At 28.1% G+C, this 25379-nt stretch overlaps 6 protein-coding genes across 7 annotated transcripts; 4 read left to right on the top strand and 2 right to left on the bottom strand.

Moving 5' to 3' along the window:
- Positions 1–737: 737 nt before the first annotated feature.
- On the bottom strand, positions 738–23015 carry LOC145753773 (AP-3 complex subunit beta-2-like). Its single transcript, XM_082570221.1, has 24 exons — positions 22828–23015; positions 22562–22637; positions 22220–22390; positions 21643–21803; positions 21226–21292; positions 20674–20856; positions 20239–20397; positions 19433–19585; positions 9046–9180; positions 8363–8495; positions 7447–7556; positions 5787–5963; positions 4992–5185; positions 4621–4735; positions 4392–4536; positions 4135–4308; positions 3863–3997; positions 3326–3524; positions 3115–3220; positions 2650–2692; positions 2404–2488; positions 2155–2252; positions 1571–1709; positions 738–1429 (listed from the first exon to the last, which is right to left on the bottom strand). The coding sequence occupies exons 1-24, from the start codon at positions 22917–22919 to the stop codon at positions 1282–1284; spliced, it is 3198 nt and encodes a 1065-aa protein (XP_082426347.1). The 5' UTR covers positions 22920–23015; the 3' UTR covers positions 738–1281.
- Positions 9883–11758, top strand: LOC145753778 (uncharacterized). The gene is made up of 5 exons (XM_082570226.1): positions 9883–9975; positions 10118–10246; positions 10502–10676; positions 10889–11086; positions 11280–11758. The coding sequence occupies exons 1-5, from the start codon at positions 9970–9972 to the stop codon at positions 11462–11464; spliced, it is 693 nt and encodes a 230-aa protein (XP_082426352.1). The 5' UTR covers positions 9883–9969; the 3' UTR covers positions 11465–11758.
- Positions 11948–13516, top strand: LOC145753781 (uncharacterized). The gene is made up of 4 exons (XM_082570228.1): positions 11948–12046; positions 12177–12293; positions 12443–12737; positions 13032–13516. The coding sequence occupies exons 1-4, from the start codon at positions 12041–12043 to the stop codon at positions 13208–13210; spliced, it is 597 nt and encodes a 198-aa protein (XP_082426354.1). The 5' UTR covers positions 11948–12040; the 3' UTR covers positions 13211–13516.
- On the top strand, positions 14099–16642 carry LOC145752923 (uncharacterized). 2 transcript variants are annotated; one of them, XM_082569291.1, is made up of 4 exons: positions 14099–14226; positions 14560–15003; positions 15281–15572; positions 15977–16642. In XM_082569291.1, the coding sequence occupies exons 1-4, from the start codon at positions 14137–14139 to the stop codon at positions 16159–16161; spliced, it is 1011 nt and encodes a 336-aa protein (XP_082425417.1). In that variant the 5' UTR covers positions 14099–14136; the 3' UTR covers positions 16162–16642. The 2 variants fall into 2 exon arrangements, with proteins under 2 accessions (XP_082425417.1, XP_082425418.1); XM_082569292.1 differs by having other exon boundaries at positions 14202–14245.
- On the top strand, positions 17215–19430 carry LOC145753779 (uncharacterized). Its single transcript, XM_082570227.1, has 3 exons — positions 17215–17550; positions 17811–18090; positions 18665–19430. Exons 1-3 carry the CDS (start codon positions 17317–17319, stop codon positions 18829–18831), a joined length of 681 nt encoding a protein of 226 aa, XP_082426353.1. The 5' UTR covers positions 17215–17316; the 3' UTR covers positions 18832–19430.
- On the bottom strand, positions 22956–25368 carry LOC145753776 (endoplasmic reticulum-Golgi intermediate compartment protein 2-like). Its single transcript, XM_082570224.1, has 5 exons — positions 25115–25368; positions 24778–24919; positions 24353–24558; positions 23802–24019; positions 22956–23683 (listed from the first exon to the last, which is right to left on the bottom strand). Exons 1-5 carry the CDS (start codon positions 25288–25290, stop codon positions 23241–23243), a joined length of 1185 nt encoding a protein of 394 aa, XP_082426350.1. The 5' UTR covers positions 25291–25368; the 3' UTR covers positions 22956–23240.
- Positions 25369–25379: the final 11 nt, after the last annotated feature.

The following is a 25379-nucleotide window of genomic DNA, read 5'->3' as shown; positions in this document are numbered from 1 at the left end:
ATATGATATAAAACTTAATAAAAAAAAAAATATTTTAAATTTTGTTTTTATTATCGAAAACTGTTAACTTTGACTATTTTTAGAAGATGGGACTACAAAGCGAGATAGGTCAAAAGTAGTCACATAGTTTTAAAGCAAGTTCAGATTAAAGATAAAATTAAATCAACATGTATAATACGGAAGGACAATTGGTAGTTTTCATAAGAGTCGTGACAAGAAAATTGTAATTTACAATTAAAACAATATTGTTAGTTTAAATAAAGGCAGGCTTATAAACGATAAGCTACACACATATTACGAGCTTTGGACTTTCCCATGAAGTTTAGTCCATCTAATTAAATGCCAACGATTGAAGATTAAATCTTCTTTTTTTGAGAAGAGGTTGGGCTCGTTGATAACGAATTTTCGGGAATCTTATATAAGCGAAATTTTGAGAAAAACAATTTTGACATTTAATATACATTTCAAAATATCTTATTTAGGTTGGAGATGTTATTATATTTTAGTATAGATTACATTATATTTTATACCTTGTTATGCTCATTGAGTTATAGGCTTTATCGCTCGGCCAAGAAAATCAAGTGACAATCAAATATAACGGGTATCTGTGGGAATCGAACCAGCGACTTTAGTAATAGCAAAAAAAGCGGTTTTACTAAATTTTATCCCAAATTTGCCTAAAATGTAACTGCCTAACTATGCTTACAGTACACAAAAACTCGTTTTTATTTTTTTAGTATATTTACTACATTGGCCAACATTATGCTAGTTTTTAAATAAATGCAACGTCATAGACAAGAATATTGCACAATTATGACGTCACTGAAAAAACAACACGACAGGCGACAATTTACGAACAAAACAAAATAAGTAAGGTGAATTTTTGACACGAAAAAGTAACAAAATGCTTATGCAAAGAACACCATGCTTACGTACACATAGTACAGCACCTAGCTTTTAATTGTACATTTGTAACTACTAGGTTATAGGTACACATTTTTTTATATAAAGCCTTATATTTAACAATAAATAAACCATTTTTATATTGGCTTTGTAAAGTTATATGTTTAAAGAATAATGGTAATTAGTAGAACATAAATGTAAATATGTAAGTGTTATTAGACAATAGGAAAGGAACTCAAGATTTCAAAATTAACAAAAAACTAATAAAGTATGATTTAAATTTGAACTATAAATATTTTTCACATTACTCTACAACTAAAATAACATTTAAATTTTTTTCCCTTTTTTCAGAACTTAAAACTTAAAAAATCTATATATTTAAGAAGATTTTAATTGCTCTTGCAACTGTTTAAACACCATAGAACAGATGACCATCTTGTCACAATTTACTCTTAGCTGGCATTTCTCACCAATTTGAACTTGTACTAATAGGTATGAGCCACCGTGGGCAGTTTTGCCAGCAAATCTTTAAGACAAAAATGTTAAATTAAATTAGGTTAAAGCAGAAAGAGAAATAAACTGGCATATTAAATAGTTTGCGATTTAAATTTTATTAATAATCAAAAAAAATTTTGACAAATTTATAAATTATACAATTTTACTTTACCTATATACATTATCTTCCGTTGAAGGAACACGTGACACGTTCACGACCTCGGTGACCTTTCTACAAATGACCCCGGCAACCCTTTGACCTTCGCTAAGGTCAAGCTTAGCTTTATTCTCGTTCATGCCAGCAAGCAATCCTAGAAAAGTCAAAAATAATTTAAATTTTTTTGCAAAAATAACTAAAATGTAGTACCTATTAAATGTGGTAATTAAATCTAGTACAGTTTAATTAGGTAAATTAGTTTAATGTTGGTCACAAACATAGGGTTGTTCTTTAAAATTCAAGGCCAAAAATAGGTCAAGAATTATAAACGCTACTTTCCGCAAGTTAAAAGGTTATTAAAAGGATAATTAGAAAGGTCATGAACATCGGAATTACATGTTAAGTTTATTTTAAAAAAGTTTTAATTTCAAGTTTCCACGCTATTGGTAATATATTAAATAGGCAAATTAAACCTAAAAGTGGGTTAGCTACTAAAGTATTTAAATTTCACAGAGTTTAATATAAAAGTTAGCTAAATGAATTGATCCCAAAGTAAAACCTAAAATGTTACAAAATAATTAAAAATATTTATTATGTACCTTGTTGCTTAAGAAATTGGGTTTCTGGCATAGAAATTGGTTTAACTAGTTCACCTACTGGTATTTTGATACTGACTGCAAACTTTCTAGATTGTGTGCTGCAAAAAAATTAAAAATAATTAAAAAAAACTGATAATAATTGCCAATAACTCAAAATATAATTTATATTAGGTTTAAAATATAAAGGAACAAAAAATATTTTATTTACAAATTAAAAAAAAATTTTTCATTTTAAAGTGTTTAACTAACCAGATATCAAAATTAAGAGATTGTGTTGTGTCACAAAAATCAACTCCTATTGAACAAATGGAAGTAGAACCTGATTGTAGAATATCTAAAAAAAGGTTTGTAAAAAAACAAATAAATTTTAAGCAATTTTAAATAAATATATTGTTTCATTATTTTGAACATAAACACATTAGTTGAGAAAATGTGTAAATGACCGCAAAATTGTTTTAAAATATTGAAAAAGGCGAAAAAATCACGTCTGTTTACCTAATTCCTTAAATTCGTGCACTTTTAATCCTGAAGGTAGTTTCTGCAAAAAAGAATAAAAACATTTTCGGATAAAATCAAAAAAGAGATTATTCTACTTACAAGCCACGAAAAAAAATTGAAAAATTCCAACTTTTATTTTTACCACAATAACAAAATCACACAAAAAATCCTAAAAGTGCAAAATTGCAGCAGTTTTAATGCCTTAAATATAGTGTTTACATATGTTGCAATTTAAATAACAGGTCGTTAGGATAATAAGCGTGTCATCGAAAAATGTTGTGCAAGTTTTTGGGTAATTTAGCGCCAAAGGCAAAAAAAATTTTTTTTTTTGTAAAAATTGTGGTAAAATTAAAACTAAAAATGAAACTAATTAAATATAAATGTAAAAAAATAAACAATCCGAAAAAATAAACAAGTAAAATTAACCAAAAAAATATTTCCATCTAATAAAAATGTTTTTACCTTTGTCTCCATATGGATATTAGCAATCGGTTTATCAGAATTATTCACAAATTCTATTTCAATTGTCACCATTTTATCTCCATAAATACAAGGCTTGCGGGTGTACCTACATCCAACATTAAAAAAAATTAGAAATGTTTTAAAATTCTTTAAAAAATTTTAATTTTATTACAAAAATTTATTTAAAATAATTAATCAAAAATTTATTTACCGATATTTTGCTGACAACCCTTCCCCAGTGACCCTGTGTAATAGTTCATATGATTGACCTAATGATGACCCCATGACCTCACCGATATCTTGACCCCCATCAAGAAGGGACAACCCCTGAAGGTCAGAGGTCAACATGGGGGTCAAAATAGCGTCGTTGGAGATAGGAGTTGTGGTAGGTTGTGTAGGTGAGGACAAAACTAAAATATTTACAATTTATTTAATATTTTGTTGTATTTTCTTTACCTATATAATTATCCATTTATTATAAAGCTTGGTAAACAATATATGTGTATGTCCAATTGCTAGACCTATATAATAAATAAAACTGTTGTTAGTGGTGCAAGGACAAATTATCACAGGCAAATATTGATTAAAATTAAAGCACAGATTACTACAATATGAATGTCACAGAGCAAGCTATTGGTTTGCATTTTTTTTAAAATAAGTAACACTTTGATAACTTTAACAACTTAAAACTAAATGAAATTAAAAAAAAAAAAATCTCATGATAGTTTTTTTTAAATTATTCACTTACAGTCATCCAAGTCCAATAGATTGACTTCTTTATTTTTGGAAGGTTTTTTGCTCTTTGTCTTTTTCGGGGGTTCTGGTTCTGACTCAGAGCTCTCTTCTTCAGAAGAATCCTCGCTTCCACTGGAGGAGTCAGACTCTAAAAAGTTGAAATAGTTTTTTTATTACAAACTACAATAATATAAATGTAAAAATACAATAAAAAAATATTTGGTAAAAATCTTAAATCATTTTGAAATAAATTCCATTTTTAAAAGTAAAAAAAATTTTTTGCACCACTTTCAGATTCTTCTTCCACCTTCTCCACAATCACAACTTTCTTCTTAGCTTTTCTTTTTGGAGGATCCACCGCATCTGAGTCACTGATCTTGGAATCTGGGCCCTCAGTGGAGGTTGTGCTTTCTTCTGACGAAGATCCTTCTTCTTCATCGCTGGAGTTACTATCCGAATCTGTGACAAAATATTTTTTAAAACCACTATAAAAAACAAAAAACATAAAAAAAAATTGTGTTCTTAGGGGGCCTTAAAAATACCTGAGTCCTCTGATCCAGAAGAGGAAGATTCTTTATCCTCCTCTTCAGTTGATTCATCCTCATCAGAGTAGAAAGACTTCTTTTTCTGCTTTACCGGGTGTCCTCCTTTCTTTTTCCGGGACACACTCTCTGTCTTCTTTGGTGGCTTAAAAAAAAAATTAACATAAAAATGACAAAAAATTTTAAATTAAAATTTTCACTAAAAAAACAAGGTTTATAAAAGTTTTACCTCAACATTTCTAACAGTGGGATCAGGTTGAACTTCAGGAAATTCTGGTAATTTCTGATATCCATTTGCTTCATTGTTTATTGCATGTGAGAGTGATCCCAGTTGGTAAATATCTCTACCTGTAATAAAATGTAAATATACTTATAGTAAAGTAACTATTAACTAAGTGAAAAAAAAACTTATTTAAGTATTCTCCAACTGAAAAAACAACAACTATAATCTTAAAACATTTATAAAAATATATAAAACAAAGCTTAAAAATACAGGCCATTAAAATAAAAAAATTCTATTGATGCAAATATATTAAAACAATTCATTATTAACTAGCCAGATTGAAAAAAAAAACACTTTATAACAGCAACAAAAATCACTTGCCTTTAAATGGCGATTCCAACACGGGAGCAGGTTTAGATGCCAACAAGATTTTTTTGGCATGTTTATGAATCTGAACTGACATATCAGTAGTTGGCATGATCAAGTGACGAATAAACCGAGCACGGTCTCTTATGTCGTAGTTTTGGTCATATTTGGCAAGTTGTAGAACATACTGAGTAAGCAGTTTTGTCTAAAAATTCAAAAAAAAAATAAATTCAAATTTTAAAATAAAATCTTTATTGTGAAAAGATTTTACAACATGCATGTAGTAAGAATTAAACTCAAGACCCTTTATAAATTGTTAAAAATAAATTACTGTTACAATTTTATAAAGTTTATGATAAATAGGTAAATTTTATAGCCTAATTACTGTTTTTATTAACGATGCTATATGCCAAAACAGGTTTCTTCTACATATTTGTTAAAAAACAATTTAAATTTTACTTTTAAAGTTTAAACACTTAAAATAGCTGTTTTGTAGTAATTGCTTATTAAAAACAATTAACGTTTTTATATTGTCTTTTTAAATTACAGTGCAAAATTTTATATACTTATATGGGCAATAAGAAAACATACAATTTAAATTTTTTAAATTCCTTATTTGATCTTTGTAAGTTTACAATTCATAAAAAAAAACTTAAAGATAAAACAAATTTATTATTATAAATGGAACCACTTTCCAAAAATTAGTTGCAATTTCATAATTTTTTTTTTGAAAAGAAAATTAAAAGTAAATTAAATGTAAAATTTATCAAAAACCCAAACCAAATATGAGATAGTTAAACATTTACTTGTTTTTGGTTAGTCACAAATAGTTTAGCAGCCAAGTTGATGATTTGAAGTTTAACAATATCCTCTTGCGAGGTAAAGAGTTTAGCAGCTTTTCTTAACACATCAGGTGCTATCTTAGGCACAAATTCACTGTATTCTCCAATCAGCCATAATATACTTGCCTTTGCCATTGGAACCTATAATAAAATAAAAGAACGATTTTTGTGTATGTTCACTTGGGTGATTTTTTCAGGAATATCTTTTAATTTGTTTAACTTTAAGCAAAAGAGTATATGTTTTTGTAAATGATTTTAAACTATTGTAAATAAAAATATTTTAAACATATTTCAAATTTTTAATGTTTAAAAAATTCAACATAACATAATTATACATAAAAACCAGGCATTTCATTTTTTCTAACAAATAGGACCTATAACCAAGAAGCAGTTATTCCTAAATATTCTAACACATGTTTAAACAACTAAGCAAGCTAAGATAAACAAGCCAAAATGCTTGACAAAAATACACATAAACAAACAATGGATAAATTACGCTTTTTAGTTAAATTTAATTCTAGACTGTGTTTGGTATAAGTGGACTTGGTTTGTTTTGCATGTTTGTGTATTCTAAAACCACTCTTCAAAAAGTGTAACCTCAAAAAAATAAAAACTAGACAGTTCCCAAGCATTAAGTGTAAAATTTCCATTAGAAATTCGACAAAACAAATTAAGTGTTCCCAGATGGTCAAAAAAGTGGATGTCAAACCGTAAAGCTTAAAGTGTTTTTGTGAAAACCGATAATTACCTGTCAATTTAACTGCAAAAACCTGTTATTAATCCACCTAATCTCATTGTTTAAAACCTTAAAAATATTACCGCAATGATCTTGCGAAAATTATTAGAGAAAAAATAATGACACGTTGCTGTTGTGAAGTAATTATAACAAAAAGCGCAAAGCGCATATTTATCGTGTTAATTATATAACTTATTAAATAGGGCTATAAATTTATGGCACCATAACTAATACAATAAACATATTGTAGTGGAATTAAATCTGGGAATTTAATCTTTTGCGGTTAATTTTTGTTGCTAATTAAGAAGGAAATAAATTTCAATCTAATATGTCTAATAAGTTTTATTTAATAAATATTAAATATTTAAAAAACTAAAATTCATTTTTTTCCCAAGAAAAATAATGACGCAATATTTTTTTACCTAAATTAGTGACATCACAAAATTTAATGACGAATTTTATTTATATTATCTATTAAACAATTGGCTTTGTTATCATAATCTTGAAGGCCTTATTGTAAATTAAATAAATACCTGAATGACTTAATTAGGTTTAATCTTCTTACATAAACAAAATAATTACAATAACAGAAAAGAAGATATATAATTATAAAATAATAGTTTAATAATTTATAAGTATTTTAGGTTTTTGAATAAAATATCCAAAAATCAATTTGTCATAATTTTAAGAACAAATTTAAACTAACTTTTATTTTAATTTCTTAAAAAGTACAAAAAAATTATTCAATCTGACATTTTTAAAATGATTAATTTTTATACAATTAGTTGACAATTCAACACATGGTTATTATACAACCACTACCATTACCATAATTTGATCTTATATGTAAATGAGGTTTAATTGAGTGGGAAATAGTCAACGACATACCTGAATGTTGTCAACCAATTTAGCCATATGCTTAATGATATCGCTATGCTGAGATGGGTTCATTTGCAACAACTTTTTGATCACCACAATGCTTTCAGCTACTACAGTGTCTAAAAGATATAAAAAAAGAATTAAATTGTTATTTTCGTAAGAAAGTTAAAAAACCCTAAATTTGTTTGTAATAAATATTTTTATATAAGAATAATTAAAAACAGATCATTTTTTTACTTGTATAATAATTTTGTATAATAAAGTATTTATTTAATATAAAAGTTTGTTCCTTTACATTACAATATTCTTCACCTTGAATTGTTTAAAAACAGCAATTATTTTATGTAACCAATAATACAAATTAGTAAAATATTTATGGTTAGCTTAATTATTATAATAGTTTAACAAAAACATGATTTTAATTGTGAAAAAATCTGGCAGATTGGTTAGATCCGAGTAATTAACTAACTAGGTCAAGGTGAATAATCCTAACAAAACATGGCCACTTAAACTGTAATCATATTATGTGACAATAAACTTCTGTTACTTAGGCGTGGTACTGTATAAGGATTAAACACTTGAAAAATGTGTTGTTTATAAGTTAATGTACTTTTAAGTTGATATATTTACGTCACATTGACCTATGACGTCTTACAGACATTTCCAGGGGCTTATTTCCCGGCCCGTAATTTAGTTACTAAATAGTGCTAATTGGCCAAATTGCTAAGCTTAGCAGGGCAATAAAACTGAAGAGAAATAGGGTAATTCTCACGACTATTCGACTAATTACACCAATCAAGCACCACTTAATCATAACCTGTGCAAATTAGGAGACCCGTACACGCACATTGCCTTAATTGAGTTTCAAACGAAATCGAGATTTTATCTAATTACGATTGAAATAAACACGTAATCAGTCACTCACCATCTCGGTTTGCCAACAGACTGACAAGCCCAGAAAGGCAAGTGTCGGTCACTTCTGTAATGTTTGTGGCACACCTCGCGATGGCCTGGATAGTATGCGCCACAAACTGCTTGTCTGAACTCTGGACATAAGTCTGTCAAGTAGAACAGTAATTAAAAATACAACAAATTGAAAGTCTAAAAAAAGATCTGATCTAAAAAGATATGGAAATCCTAAAAAGGTCTTAAGTCGTGTATGCAGTCTTAATAAAAAGAAAGTCAGTCGTGTTAGTGTAATGTTGTTATATTCAGCACAATAAAGTAGTGTTTAAAAATACTTACGTCACTTGTTGTAAAAAAAAGTTGTTTTTTAAGTTTTTCACTATAAAAATAAACTGAGAGTATATTTGAACTTATTTAAAAAACTATACTTGGAGTTTTAGCTATAGAGTTTTGGGTCAAATAGAATTTATTAAAAGATGTATATGATGAAATGACAGACAGCATGTCTAGTGTACTATAAATAAAAGTAGTGCCGCTAACAGATCAAAAAAAATTAATTCTTTTTATTTAAATCGAAAAAAAAAAATAGATTGGAAAAATAAAAATGTCAGCCACCATTTTGAAAAGTCTTAAATTAAATAAAAATTTTTCCTTAAGTAACCTGAGCCATGCTTAGTTTAAACTTGAAATTAACTATTATACCTGGAATTCCCTCAAAATAATTGCTATGTTTGTCTCTGAGGCGAGGTTGGTGAGAACCTCGAGTTTGAGTCCACGCACATGAGTTGGATCAGTTGAGCGCACATAAAAACTTTTCAGATAAGGTACAAATATACCCTAAAAACAAAAATCAATAAAATAAAAAATAGTTGCCATTTAACGGTATTTTTTGTAGGTATTAAACAATGTTAAATGTAATGGAAAGCATAAAAAACTTAATTCTTTTTTTTAATAGAGAAAAAATACTAAAATTCAACAAAAAGTAAACAAATTATTGTCAATTTAGTCATGTCAAGCTAAAGTACCGTTTTAAAAAAATTTAAAGTGCCTCACTTTAAGACAGAAAATTCCTTAGTGTATATTCGACACATATTTTAAAGTACAACATTGCCAAATTTAATTAACCTGAAAGCGAGCCAAGTGCTGTAAGTCGACATCAAAGCGCTTGAAAGTGCAAAAAATTTTCGAAAAAAGTTCACTCTGGCTAATTGCATAACAGAAAATTAAATCTGACTACACTGTCGGCAAAGACTTAGGTAATTATGACTCTGCTACAAGCACTTCCCAGCTCTAAGGTAGAAATTAAGTAATTAAAATGAACATTTTGACGCCGAAAAGCCCCTGTTTCCTTGGTACTAAAAACTCGGCCATATATTTTTAACACCCAGTTAATTAGAAATCAAGTGTTCAGAAATTATATTTAAAGAAGGGTTGAAATACCTAAGAGCAGACAGTTTGATATTTAATTTGACTGACTTGTTTTGTACGTGGTAAGTCTACGAAATTTGTCAGTTATTACAATTTAATTTTTGTTTTTAGAAATCATTAGAAATCTAATAAAAAATAGGAAATTAAAAAAAACTGTTATCAGATTTCTGTGAGTATCAAAACAAAAAGACAACTAAAATGAAGGTGGGTAGCATTAATTAAAAGTCAATCAACTTTAATTACTTTTATCTTAATCAAAATAAGGCGTACCCACAATTTAATTAAGGCCCACCCTTTAAAAATGCCAAAACATGGAAATGCTAAACTAACCTTTTGTTTGGTTCAGATTCAAATGTCAATTTTGACAGTAGTCATTTACTGTATGTGGGTTAAGTTAAGTGAAGCATCTTTAGCCAAAATAATGACAAGAGAACATTACGATCAAATGGTCTACAACCAAGATGACAGAATTATTGTAAGTACAACAACACATTCTATGGGGCAAAATAAAAAATATTTGTAAAAAAAATCCCTACAACTATGATATTCTATTAAATACTATTTAATTTGTGTTTAAAAAATATAAAATGTACTGAGATTTTACTAAGCCAACTTAGACCATATACAAAATATAACATAAACTATTTACAATAAAGTAAAGTTGAAAAAAAAACTAATCCCAATTTTAACATAAAAAAACATTTCTTCAATCCTAATGTTAACTCTTTAGGGCCACCCTTTGACATTACAAAAGTGTTACGAGTATGAACGCAACAGCAGAAATGTGCATTCCTGTAAACTGGCAATGAACAACTTTCCAGTGCTGACTCATCTTTCTGAAGAGTTTCTAAGCAAAAAACTAAACCACTGGGATGATGGTAGTAGTAGTGACCATCTTCAACAAGGTAAGGGCATTTAATATACATTCAGAACTTTATTGTAATTAACTGTAGGGTCTTAAAAATAGTCCTAAACTTACAATACTTCTAGATTATACAACACTATAAACTATATAGCAACACAACCAAAAAAATTTATATCGAGAAATAAAAAATACCAAACTAAACATTTTAAATTTCTTTAATTTAATGTTTTCTACTAAAAAAATTATTTCTAGCTGATTCAAACTATTTTGGGTACACAGTCCAAGGGCGCAAGAAAAGATCAGCCTTGGTTGAACACAATGAGGCAAAAAGCAGGGCACGAAGAGAAATACCCGGAAATCCATGCGTGAGTCGTTATTCAGTAAAAACTACTGTTTTGTATGCAATCGATTGCAACACTGGAGAAGTAGTAGAGATGTTACAAGACCCGGGTAATTACATATTATATTTTCTTTTATTTTGCTTTTTAGGGCCCTTTATTTATGTAAAAAACTACTAGCCTTAAGAAAACAATATTTTCTATCAATTTTTTCAATAACCAAAGTAAATTGTTTTGTGCAAAGAAGCAGTCAAGCTTCGTATAAATGAAGACATGTTACTAACCACAGCATGTTTTTTTTGTAGGAAATCTTCTGTTCCAGACCTTTTTCACGTACTCCTGCAACGCCTACAAGTTTTTCTACTTCACATGTAAACCACAGTACATGAGCTTCATGACAGCAGTCTACACTGGATATGATGATGAAGTCGAAATCCGGTGTGTACAAATACCAACGCATTGCTCTATTAGCATAGAAAGAAGAACTTAGAAGCAACCGAAAAACTGACATGAAAAGTGTTGCTTTTAGCACCCGCCTTATGCTTGCCGCCCAAGCGTTAAACTTTATAAATGAAGAATAAAACTTTTTGGATTACAAACCGGCTTGAAATTTTAACCAAAAAATAAACTAAACCGTTTTTTTTTAGTTACAAACACTTTTCACCTTCGTTTTGTTTGTTTTTTGATTGCCAATTAAACAATTTTATAAAGTGTATATTATTACTGAACAAATTTCTTCTTAACAAAACAAGATTTATTAGAAAATTGAATTTAACTGTCCATTGTACCATTATTATGCGTTTACTAACATTTAAACAAATCAATTTACTTTTACATTGTGGCTATTCTCTATTTACTAATCAAATTTCCTAGGCAAGTTCATTTAAAATAGAAAAATTAAACATGTAAATTACTAAACAATTTGGTGATAGTTGTTTATGAAAACTTTGTTAATATTTGCTCGTATTTTTTCAGAACATTAAATTTAGGATGATTTAATTTAAAAATAATTCTGTATGATTCTGAACTGCTGCAACACTGCCAATTGTTAAAGCCAATCTTTAAAATGAAAGTAATATATATTCAAAAGTAAAAAATAATCTAAAACATACAATACCTTTTTAAATTTAATTGGTTTTCAAATTAAAAAAAAAAAATTAATAATTATAAACTTTGACAATACAGTTAAATTGTTTTTACAGGTTTACCTTACTGCCATATTAGTGATTTGCATGTGTACCCTACCTGTTCAATCAGTTAAAGAAATTATGTCAAGGGATTACTACAAATGGCTGGTTTCCCAAAAATATGACAGAGTGGTGAGTTGATAGTAAATTTTGAGTTGTTTGTCTAGTTTAGTAACACTTCAAAAAAACTACAAGAAATGTTTTTTTTTTCTAAACCAAAAATAAATATAATCAAGTAATAAATTTTTAAAAAATGTTTTTTTATTTTAATTTGGTTTTAGAACAAGGAATTTATTCACAATATTTGTCTCAACAACCCGTCACTTAAATCTTGTGAACTTGCAGTAACCAACCCAGACAAATTGAGCCAACTGACCAATTCCTACAAAAACAAAGCCAACTACCTTTACATAACTGACAACAAACTGCGCCGAAAAAGGTCTGCAAATGAATTTTCAAGGTCAAAAAGGGAAATACCAGGAAATCCATGCACGGTGGCATATGCAATACAAACCGTTATTCTCTACGCAGAGCGTGTTGACAATGGTATGGTTGCTGAGCTAGTCCAAGATTCAGGTAAAAATTTCAAAGGATTTACATTTATAGGTTTGTGATGATAATTAAAAAAACACAATAGTAAAAAAGTAAAAAATTGTTATTTTAAAATGAAATAGTCATTTCAAAAGTCTAAATTCATAAATCCTTGTTTCTTAAAACCAAAAAACTAAAACAGAATAAAAATCAAATTTTAAACAAAAATTCATTCAACCAATTTAATAAATGACACTCTTGGAAAACAAAATCCTTAATTATCCATAAAACTTTTACAATTTATTTAAAATCCTTTGTTCTGTATTTCAATTTTTATAGTAAACAACTACTATCAGACTTTCTATACGTTCGAATGTGTTGCTCCTTATTTCTGGGTATTTCAGTGCATCTCACAAAACATGGTGTTTATAGCTTCAGTGTTTACTGGGGAGGGAATAGAAGCAGAACTAACAGCAGTAGAAATACCAGCAACTTGCGGAATTTTAGTCGAGTACTAATGATCATTCTAACTTGTCAATTTTCAATTTCAGATTTTAAATGTGGCAAAATTAAAGTTAAAATAGATAATTAATTTGAAATAAAAACTTTCTAAATAATTAAAAAAAATTATATTTTTTACACATATCTCTATACTCTATTCATAAAATAAATAATGCAATAACAGTCATAAAAAAATTATATATATGCACAACTTAATTGTTATCATTGACAAATGTTAATTCAAAGGAATTTAACAACATGCTTAATTAAATTTTGCACAAATATTAAAACAATAAATAAATAATTGTTTTTGCAATATGTTATGTAACTTGCAATGTTTTGTTGAAAGTTTTATTAAAAATTATTACTGACAACGTTTTAGATAATCCACTACTCGACTTTGAATAAGAAAAAAAATAATTGATATTTAACAAACCAGCCTGAATTAAACAAATATAACCAAAATAGTTTAATTTAATCCAAAAAAAATGTTTGAAAATCATTTTATTTGCTCTTATGAAAAATTAAATTAAGATAATTAGTTTTTCATAACTAAATCTTTACCAACAAATTCATTTTCCCAAAAAAATTTTATAAAAAATAAATTTTAGTTTTGTTTAGCAAGTTTATGCGCAATGCAATTATCAAATTAATCTACAAACCACAAGCAGGTGATCTTTAAAAGCCTATTTTTATCTTAATCCCAATCCACCTCATTTCTAAGTAAGCATGAACATTCGCTCTATTTTAATCTTGTCTTTACACAAACCACACTAAAATAGTTTTGCTTTTAATAAAACTGAACTGCAAAGTCTATTAGTCACGGACTATATTACGCACAAAATACCTCAGAAAATAATCAGTGCGTGTGTATGTGACTGGCACATACTTCAAACAGGTATAAATACATTTTCTACGGTAACAGACATAGCCTAAGGGTAACATGAGAAGGCTTAACAAAACCAAAACTGCATCTTTTACTTACACATTATCATCAAGTGCAAGAAAAAACAGACAAAAAATGGGTTTACAAGTAAGGATTTTGATCTAAAGTAAATAACTAAACATTAGTAAAGTTGTAAAACCTAGAGCATATCGTTATTTACTACAGAAATTTTGGTCTTAATAGTAATTTACAATTTCGCGCTATGTTTTCTAAACTTGTAATACGCAAGTATGTTAGATAAAATATAATGTCAAACTATTTTAAATTTATCTGTGATCTAAATCATTTTAGTATTTAACATAAAAATATATAAAAATTGTCTTTAAGTGCTTGAATAAAATTATTTATAAAAAAAACAACTTAAAAATTAAAGGTATTAACAAATATTAAAATTTAATATAAATGTATTTTATCTATCAGATACAAATTATTGGACTAGTTCTTTTTCTGGGAATACAAAACGCAATGAGTCAGGATTTATTTCAATTTAGACAATTTTTGTTAACATCAACAACTACAACAGCAACAACAACAACTACCACTTTGACACAAACAACAAATCAGTCTACAGCACAATATTTAAATTCAACAGAATCAGATACAACAGAATTTATCAAAAATCAAACAACAGGAACCAACAGTTTTACACCAAAAACAACTGGAGAAACTGCTCGTAATACAAATCTAACTGAAGATGTCACAACAACAACCACTCCTGCAACAACTACGACATTAACGACAGAGTCATCAAATTATGAAGATTATAACAATAATGACGAAATTAATTTTAACTCTTTTCCAGGTGATGTTTTCGGCAAATTATTTCCGCTCCTACCATTTCCACAAGAACTTCCAACTTTACTGGTAAGATTTTTAAGAGCAAAAAATCTAAGTTTGTGAAATAAGCACAAGAATAATTTATCAAATATCAAACCAAGTAAGCTATACAAGTAGTTGGTTCTAGAAAAATTACTTAATCAAGCTGCAATTACACTTTAATTGTATAATCGGTCTGCTAAAAGTGGTTTTACTAGTTTATTTTAGTTTAATTTAAATGCTTTTTAGAAGCTGCCCTAGGCCATTGACACCCCTATAAGCTAGCTTGATTAACCATTTCATGAAAATCGCATTTCTGTTTCAGAGCCGTCCATTGACAGTTAGGCAATGCAAATGGCCACCATTTAACAAACATCGTTCTTGTCAAATTGTCAATCGACCTGACGATGGCAGGAATTTAAATACACGTGCAAGTGATTTTTTATGCTCTTCAAGAGATCGGTTTATGCTAACCTCGTTTTCACAACGTTCCAAGCGTCACACAATAAAAAAAAGATCGACAAACGCTTGCCAAGGAAATCCAGTTGAAAAAATGATTCTCACAGCAAGAGAACAAAATCGGCCTAAAATTGTCAGGGAAGTTGTCATGGATCCAGGTACATTTATTTATTACATTGAGGTACAAGTTGTCCATAAGCATTAAAACCTGCCTTGGAGCCACTTTGATCATTTTAAAATGTATTAAAACACAACTTTTTAATTCTTTCTAAATCACCTATATTAGATTATAGCAATTACAGTAAAAATAATTTAAGGACTAGTATGGTCACTCTATTTTATTAATGCTAAAATAATCTTTATTTTTAAGTACCTTATAATTATATCATTCTTTTTATATTTTTAGCAAGTCATTTAACTAAACAAAACCTCAACAATTATTTAAATGTTACCAAATCAAAAGTATAAACTTAATAAAAAAAATAACCACATTTCTTAAAGCTAAAAACTAGCTTGATTAAAACATATCAATAGTTTAATCAAATTTTGTTTAATTTTTTAGAAAATCACCTTTACCAGACTATATTTGTTGAAGAATGTGCTGCTGTATTTTTTGGCTCAGGATGGCATTGTGGCTTACATGATATTGTAATCAAGGCTGCAGTGTGGGATGTAGACCCGAATTCTTATAATATAGAAGTTATAAATATCCTGGTAAAGGGATATTGTGCGCTTAGTTTTATTTGAGAAAGAATATATATTTTAAATGACTTTGTTTTTTACTTTGCTGGATAAAGATATATAAATAACAGATATGACAACAACTACAACAATGACTTGCAACAATTTATTGAAATTCAATAATAATTAAATTTGTTTATAATATCACTACTGTTTAATTGTATTCGCTATTTATTAAAATTTGTGAGTGAGCTTCAAAAAATTTAAAGTATATAGTTGTAAGATACTATGGCGCATTTTTACATAGTTCCAGTTTTTATAAATGTCCTTTATTTTAAGTTATTGTAAATGTGTTTGTTAAAAATAAATAAAAATGTAAACATAAAAAAATAAGATATGCAAAATAAAGCTGGCATAAATCCACTACCCTTACTATTCTCAGTACTATGATTACCAAATACACCTAAAAAGGGTAACCAACTAATATTTAAAATCCTTAGCTAGCAAATTCATTACCAGGTTCTTATGCTTTATTATCACCTTAAACAATATTAAAGGTCAATGAATCACTAATCTTTATTCACTGCCTTAATCTTTAACCATTATCCAATTAGCATTAAAACCTTTTAAAAATATAATAATTTAATAAACCACCCACTTTTAACATATGATTTACCTTGTAATATTTACATTTGCTTTCACCACTTTAAATACCACAAGCTAAATATAGATATTAAGTAAAATCAAAAGTAATTTTTTACATGACGCCAAGTACTAAAAACAGCCTAAGGATATGCCAATCTCAAGGTTTTAACAGTTTTGTAAATAAAAGCCCTTTTTTGCAAGGTAATATTCCTGATGTTAAATACTTTCGAAAATTTAGATTTAGGTTACTCTAGGTTTAACGTAACACGAGAAGAGATAAAAAAAAAACTGTGCGTAAAAATTTACAATTTTTTTTAAAAAAAATTAACAAATATTTAAATAGAAGGCTGTAGTGTTTGCAAATTTTATATTTATGCAGCTAATTTTTAAAACTTTCAGTTTTATTAAATTTAATAAATAAAAATTAATTTAATTTACATATAAGTGCAATAGAAAAAGTTTTTTTTTAGATTTGCAATCAATGAAGACTCGCACTGTTTACTTGTAATAGCATAATATAATAAAAATTTAAGTTAAAGCAAAAAAGGAAGCAAAAATAATTAGTTTGAAGTTATTATGATGCTTAAATTATTAATATTGTCGTGTGCAACTTTAATACTGGTTGACACACAAGTATTGAGGGAAGCTACAACATTTCCACCAACAAGAACTCTACCTACGAGGATTCCACCAACTAAACCAAGACCTGACGTAGAAATACCAATATTTCCTTGGCAGTTCTTCCAGGGTGACCGTGGTAGTACAGAAATAAATTTCTCAGAAGGGTCAATTACAGAAATATTGCAAAGCGTAAGTAAGGCTATTTTTGTTAATCTTACTGTGTGTCTTTTTTTTTAAAAAAAGTACTGTTTCTATAAAAAACGTCAATTAAGAAAATAATTTTTTATAGATATCTACATCTTTAGTACATAATTACTAAAAAAATTCCGTATGAAAACAATATATCTAACTACTTATTACACTAAATATCTCTAATATTCTTTAAAACAGGAAGAAAAAGGGTTATAGCAAACAACTTTGACCCATTAATTATGTTTTATTTTAATTAGCCTAGCCCGGTCACAGTATACGACTGCAACAATGTCTTCTCACCGTACTATCACCATCGCTCTTGCTTCCTACTACGTAACAACCCTTCCCTATTTAGAAGATCCATCAGACAAGCCTCATGCCAGCTTAAAAGTTTTCCTAACCAAATTAATCTACAAGGAGGAAGAAAAAAGAGAGATATTACTAATGTTTGTGCTGGTAGTTTTCAACCCATGTCTCTTATGTATGCATATCAAGTTGGAAATCCAAGCATTTTAAGAGACATTGTAATGAATCCAGGTAAGTTGACTGTTTTTTTGTTAAAAGTAGTAGTTTATTTAAAGGTGTAAGCTCTCTCTAAATTTTCTATGTTAAATAATGCGGTATTGGTCAAACGTAAACTTAGAACTTTCCAGGATCAAGCCCTTACCATAAAACCAATTAACCATTAGGTTGTGTTTTTAATCATTCATATATACTGAAGCTCAATGAACAGAGAAAAAAAACTACAGTTTGTGGTGTATGAGCTAATAACCAAAGAAAAAAAATTGTTGTGGTCATATAACAATAAATGATTTAATGATAATCGACATAGAGCTAAGTTTAAAACCTATCAAAATTGTAAAATCTTTAAAAAAACTTTACTACAACCCAAAAATCAGGAAAAAAATTCAATCTTTAATTAATATCATAAATTATAATGTCAAACCCCAAACAAATTTTGACACTTCCAAACAACTCAACTATGTTACTAAAAAATTGAACTTTATCATTAAATGTTAGAATTTTACTAAACATTATAAAATCAAAATTAACCTTAGACAAGTACAAATAAAATCTCAGTTAAAAGTTAACCCCATGTTTTCATTTACAGATTTGCAAAAATATCAAATAATTTACACCGAACAGTGCAACGGAGAAAATGACTGCTCACCCCATGATATCCGCTTAACAGCAGCAGCGTGGGGTATCTTTACAAATGATATAGAAGAAATTTTGGTTGACACACAAGGCTATTGTGCCATTTCGATGGACCTTTAAATCACATTTAAACACTACTTTTTTTAAACTAGCTTTTTCTTGCAAAAAAAAAAAATGCAAAACACAGGTTTGCAAATTGTGACTTGTTAGAAAAAGGTGCTTTTGACATTCAGTTATGTTTTTTTTGTATAAACTGTAAAAAAACGCTTTGACATTAAATTTTAAAAGAGCATCCATAGTTTTTCCTTTTTTTAACAGAGCATTAATAGTTTTTTCCTTTATTAAAAAGAGTTTTTTATTACACAATTCTGTTTTATTGGAATATTTTGTAGGTTCAAAAAAAAACCCATAAATGAATAAACTGCTACTTTCTTGTTAATACTTTTTTATTTTTTTTCAAATTTATGACAAAAAAACTTTAAAGCGATATCTCATTATTCATATTAATCATTTTTCTATATTGCATCATTTGAAGCCATTCAACATTTTTAACACCTAATTATTTCACTTTAAAATATCGATTTTCTCTTTTGTTTTAGTTTCCTTACTCTGTTTTGTGCCTACCATAACTTATTAATGATGCATTTGCTATTGCTTGCCATTCACCCAACACATTTAAAAAAGTGTTTACCGATTAGACAAATGTAAATAAAGTGCTTACCTTATTCATGAGTGTCATTGATGCAATGTTTTGTAGCACGATAGCCTGAACCTCTCTTCTTCCCCTTAGTAACCGCACAAGAGCCTTAGCAACCATGCTTACTTCACTTTTAGGAGCAAGGTGGTAATACAGTTGAGCAACAGCCATTACTACCTAAAAAGTTAAAAATTAGATAATTTATATATATAACATGAATAAGGCTATATCAAATTTTATAACATGAATAAGGTTATATCGAATTTTATAACATGAATAAGGTTATATCAAATTTTAAAGTTAAAAATTTTTTGAAAAATATTTATTTACTTTCATTTTTGTTAAATATAGTTCCTAAAAGTTTGCAAGTTTGATAAATTTTAATTCGAGAACCAAAAATGCCTAGGGGGAAAATAGTTTGTGGTTGTCATTACTTGGTACCAGTAAAACCATTTTAAACTATCCATAAATTTTTAAACCATGATGTTTATCTTAAAGAAGCCACACTTCAGTTTTAAACAGTTTTGGATTAAGACCACAATTTAAAGTGCTTCCAAAAATAAAACAAATGTTTTGATTAAAGTATGTAACTGCCTAACCAAAACTAATTTGGAAACACATATGTGGTTGGAACACGTCTCTAAACAATAGTGCTAAGACTTTAATAACGCTGATAAAATTCCAAATGTGACACAAAAAATTTTACAGTTTCTAAAAACAGCCCACAAATTTTTTTTTTTAATTTGCATAGAAGTTTACTCAAAAGTTTCCATTTCTAAAAAAGAAAGCTTAAGTCTTTATTTATAACAACATATAAACAGTTAACATACCGCAGCGTTTCTGCTTTGAAGTAGTGGCCGAGCACTCTTTAGTAAAAGTCTCAAATCAGGGTCCATAACATATTTTGGCGATTTTTCGTCTTTTTCGTCATTTTCCTCTTCGCTGTCACTTTCCTCATAGAAAGGTTTCTCTTTAGCGTCACCAGTGTCCTGTAAAATAAATTTTAAATATTTTGCATCAAAAAAATATAAAAATTTTAATTACTTTTAGTCAAAAACAAGATTTTTTGGATTAGAAAAAAAAATGGTATATATAAAATGAAATATATAGTTTTTTTTTGTATTTTTGATTTGTTAAAAAAAAATCCAAAAAAAACGAGATAGTAATTTAATAAAATTGTTGTCCAAAAATTAATAAAGTTTATACTTTTTGTAACCATATTTAACATGTACCATTTAAAATAATTTTTATTAAAAAAATCTTACAAATTTATTTGGGTCAGGAAATTGAGTCCTAGCATAGCGAGTCAACATCGACAAAATTGCGATTTGTCCCCACTCATCCACATCCACTAGGAGGCCACATAACTTGCGATAGTGGCGATGAACAAGATCGTTTCTTTCTGGACAAACTTCTTGGAAAGCCATAATCACACTGCCAGCTACGAGCTAAAATAAAAAAAATAATTATTTGAAAATAAATTACAATTCCAAGGGTAATTCCCTCCAGGACAAGTGACCCCTACAACTTTCAAACAAGGACTCCACACCATTACTTAGACATTTACATAGGTAACCAACTAACAAACTTATATCACAACCAGTTGGTTAATGGCAATTGGTTTGTTTTAAACAAATTAATGCTTGGAACAACTAATTACGGTATTACTAAGTGTTATGTATTCGAGTTATCATTTTTACAAGATTACAGTTAATACAAATTAAATTTTTTACACAAAAAAATTTTTTGCAAAAACTACAAATTATTTCCAAATAAAAAAAAATTTTTAAGAATGATATTTTAATACACAAACTTACTGTAGTTCTGTCGCTTAAAAGTGTTTCAATAATTTCAATCAAATTTTCTTTCTGGTCTCTGTCCAAACTAACAAAAGAAAAATAAATTAGATTAGAGTGATGATGATTATTTTAATGTTTTAATCCACATATCCATATCCTGCTAATATAGTTTTTACAGGAGTAAATCCTATTGTTATGTGACTCATATTCTTAATGTGTAAAAATAAAATAATTTTACAAAAAAAGCAGATTAATAATACACAACTAAATTCAAAAATAAGTAAAGTTTTAATAAAAAGAACAGTAAATTTTCAATTAAAAAATTCTTTTATTTGATAGTTTAACATTAAACTTTTTATTGAAATTTTAAATCTTGATAGTAAATTATTAAACACTTAAATTTTTAACTAAACAAATAACATTTCTTATATATACCTATATAACTTTGGGATAGCATGAGCAGCAGTTTTTCTTACAAACGGTGACATATCCCTAACCCCATCCTTGATGGCAAGCATCATGATGGGAACAATTATCGGAACTCTAATACTAGAAAGAACACGCAAAGCACTTGCTCGAATTAATTGGTTAGGATCCTAAAATTAATTTTTAAATAAAATAAAAATTTTATATAATAAAAAATTTCATAAAATTATTGCTAAATATAAAGTAAATAGCACACTATAACACACACAACAAATGTTAAAAAATAAAACGGTTGCTTGTAAAAACATTAATGGCATGAATTAGTAAATGTTTAAGATTGCTGGTATATTAACATATAGTATTAATCAAAAATAGAGTTTTTAAATTTACAATACTAGTATTAAGAGTTAGGGCAAACAGATGTATTGTCCAAGTAAAAATAGTGAAAACGTAGTAATAGTGCCTTTAGCAAAAATAATTGTGGTGGCTATAGCAATAATATGGTATTTAGAAGAGACCTCCAATTTTTCTCCATATAAGTCCTTTTCTCTGTATTAATTAAAAAGCAAGCCTATTTAACCAATACCTTGAGTCCCCTTTGGAAAGTGGCAATTGAGAGTAAAGCAAGATCCTGTTGTTCTTCGGCATATCGCTCCAAATAAACATAGACTAACTTTTTAACCTCAATGTTTTTGCATGCCACGTTCTTCACAACAGCAGGAAATAAGGAAGATGCATTTTTACCTTTTGCTATCATCTAAAATAATGTAGAAAATCGATTTACTAGAAGAAAAAAAATGAAAATTTTTCCTGACCAGTTCAGTTTGAAGCAATTATTTTTTTTAAGGAATCAACCCAAGACTTCATGTAGCGAAACCAAGTGTGTCTACACCACACTATTTTTTTACTTTTTTTTAATTTAACTTACACCAATGATTCTCTTCATTGCATCCAGCTTAAGTGAATCCTTATTCTGATCCAACATATTCTTAAGATCCTCATGTCTGAAAAAATCAATAAATTTTTAAAATAGTTTTTAACACAAAACGAAAATATTTAACATAAAATAAGTCAAAATATATATAATATATATAAAAAAAAAATCAAAAACTTAAAAACAATAACATCTAGGTCAAAACTAAATAATATAAATTTTATTGCTCACATAAAGTAATAATAGTTTTAAAGATTTACTTTTTATAGTTGACACTAAAAAGTCCACCACTCGAGGGATCCCTTCCATTTTCACCACTTCCCATGGCAGGTTTCTCATTTCTGTACGACATTTTTTTACTATGTTTCTAAATCAACTTAAAAATGACCTAAATATAAATTAATTTTAATAAAGATTTTAACAGAAATCACATTTTTAAAAACAAACTGTTGACATAATATTTTAAACATTATTTGCATAATAAAATTATTGCAAAACATAAAGTAATATCAATCTAAATTATTCAACAAACAAAAAAAACTATATTAGTTGCTTTTAAAAACAATAACAGCATAAAACAGAAACTGCGTATAATTTAAATCTGATGTTTTTAATGTACACGATTTTTTCGCTTTATCACTTAAAAACAATAAAAACAAAACAAGCTAAATATTCAATTTTCTAACAGTGATATATTTTCAAAATTCGAGTTTTGTGGCGGCAATGTAGTTTGAAGGTCGACGTGTAATCCGTTCGACTTATTATCCGAAAAACTTTTCTCGCTTTGGTTTTTAGTTCTTTGCGCGTTTTTAGATTTAGAATAACTTGGTAAGCAACTTAAAAGTCCGTTGACGATACATGATGTAGCAAAAATACCGCCAATTATCCCACAAAGGCGCACCAAGAAGTGTCCAAAAGGTATTCTGCGCTCGTTAATGAGGACAGCAAGTGGTGAAAAATCGTATTTAAAATATATTCCCGGCATACCATGACTGCCTGATTGATGATTAAGAAAGCGTGACTGCTCGGAGACAGAGAATTGATAAGTCGAAGTTTTTAAACGTCTTGTGTCAACTTTCGTGGCAACAATGTCAAGATAATATTGAAAAATAGAATCTGAAGAAAGACAAAAAAAATTTTGTGTGCCACAAAGTAAAAAAAAATTGGTAAAAGCGAAGACTTTTTAAGAATTATAATCTTAAGTCATGTTTTGAAAAAAACAAACCCCACTTACTTTGCTCAGTCGTGATCTTTTCATCACCGTCTAAAGCATTTACAAAACCTGTTCTCATATCACCAAAAGAAAGGTGATCGATTCTGTGAGTAAAGTTGTACACAGCATCGGAGAACATCAAAGATAAATGAGCATGGCCACCAAACATAGCAAGTGGTTTTCCAGCAACTATGTGAAAGTTGCCGGCTACTTTGTTAAGTGGAATGTGACCATATATCCTAAAGAAACATAGAATATATTATTATATAATAAATGTAGTATGCTAATAAAAAATTGAAATGTATATATACATATACATATATGTGTGTATATTAAATGATGTAAAAACATGTAAAAAATACGATACAAATCAATTACATGAGATAGGTATAAAAACAAAAAAACAATTTATATATATATTTTTATAGTAAATAAGTTATGCCTCTTTGAAAAAAATTACACAAATAAGCAAATAACATGTAAATAATAAATTTTATTTCAAGTTGGTGGTTTACCAGTGTTAAAATACAAAATCGATCATTTAAAATAAACAATATAACATGAGACATTACCTGCATGAAGTTGGTTTAATTCCTTTTAAATTAACTTTCCTTTCAGCAAATGGCCTATTAGCACGAAAATTTCCCCTTAAGGAAAATTCACTCATTTTTTTGCCATCCTCTATATTTAACATGTGCTCTTTAAGGCGAATTAAACTTTGACGTGAGCTTTCTTCTGTCTCCGAAAGTTCAAAATGTGTACCTTCTTCTTTAACTTCCTAAACCACAAAAAATATTAAAAATAAGAATACATTTTTTTATCAAAGATTTTTTAGTTCTTTTTCTACTTATTGAACCTGATATGAAAGCCAAGAGTTACAACTAACAGACTATGCCTATAGCATGACTGTTAGCCTAATAAGAAATAAAAAAAAAAAAAAAATTTTTGCAAAGTGTTTGCATGAGAAAAAAAATAACTAAAATAAATGAGTATTTACATCGCTTCCATAGACTGAAGCCTGGCCTGTTACATCCAATACATCTGCTCCTATGAGTTGGCATGGTGTTGCTATTGTTAAATCAAAATTTAACCAAACTTTCGAATCAAAATCAGTGTCTACCTTGTAATCATAATCAAACCTAAAAACATATGTAAAAATACAAAAAAATTTACGAAGGACTAATGAACAAGATAATAAATTATTATTATTAGCCAACCAACAGACAGATCTAAGTGTAGAAATGGAAGCATAGACAAATAAACAAATGTACATATATAAGTTAATAATTAGTATATATATATATCAATTTAATTTTAGTATGATTAGGGCTTACCTTGTTCCCAGAAAATATACTATTTCTGAAATAACCAAACATGAAATTAAAATAGATGTAAAAATTGAAATTGCTCCTCCTCTCGTACTTTTCTCAACGTAGGTTTCGGGAATTTTCGGAAAAGCGTCTAACTTTTTTACGTTTGCTAAGACTTTTGGCCCTCTGTACCGTAACATTGTTTTTATTGATTTTACGAACAAAACCAAGCAAAATCAATGCTTTGCTTTAGAAGTAAATAAAACGAGGGGCAAAGAAACAACAACAA

This window comes from Corella eumyota, chromosome 5 (assembly GCF_963082875.1).
Source record: "Corella eumyota chromosome 5, kaCorEumy4.1, whole genome shotgun sequence".
Taxonomy (NCBI): Eukaryota; Metazoa; Chordata; class Ascidiacea; order Phlebobranchia; family Corellidae; genus Corella; species Corella eumyota.
This window is presented reverse-complemented; position numbering and strand designations above follow the sequence as displayed.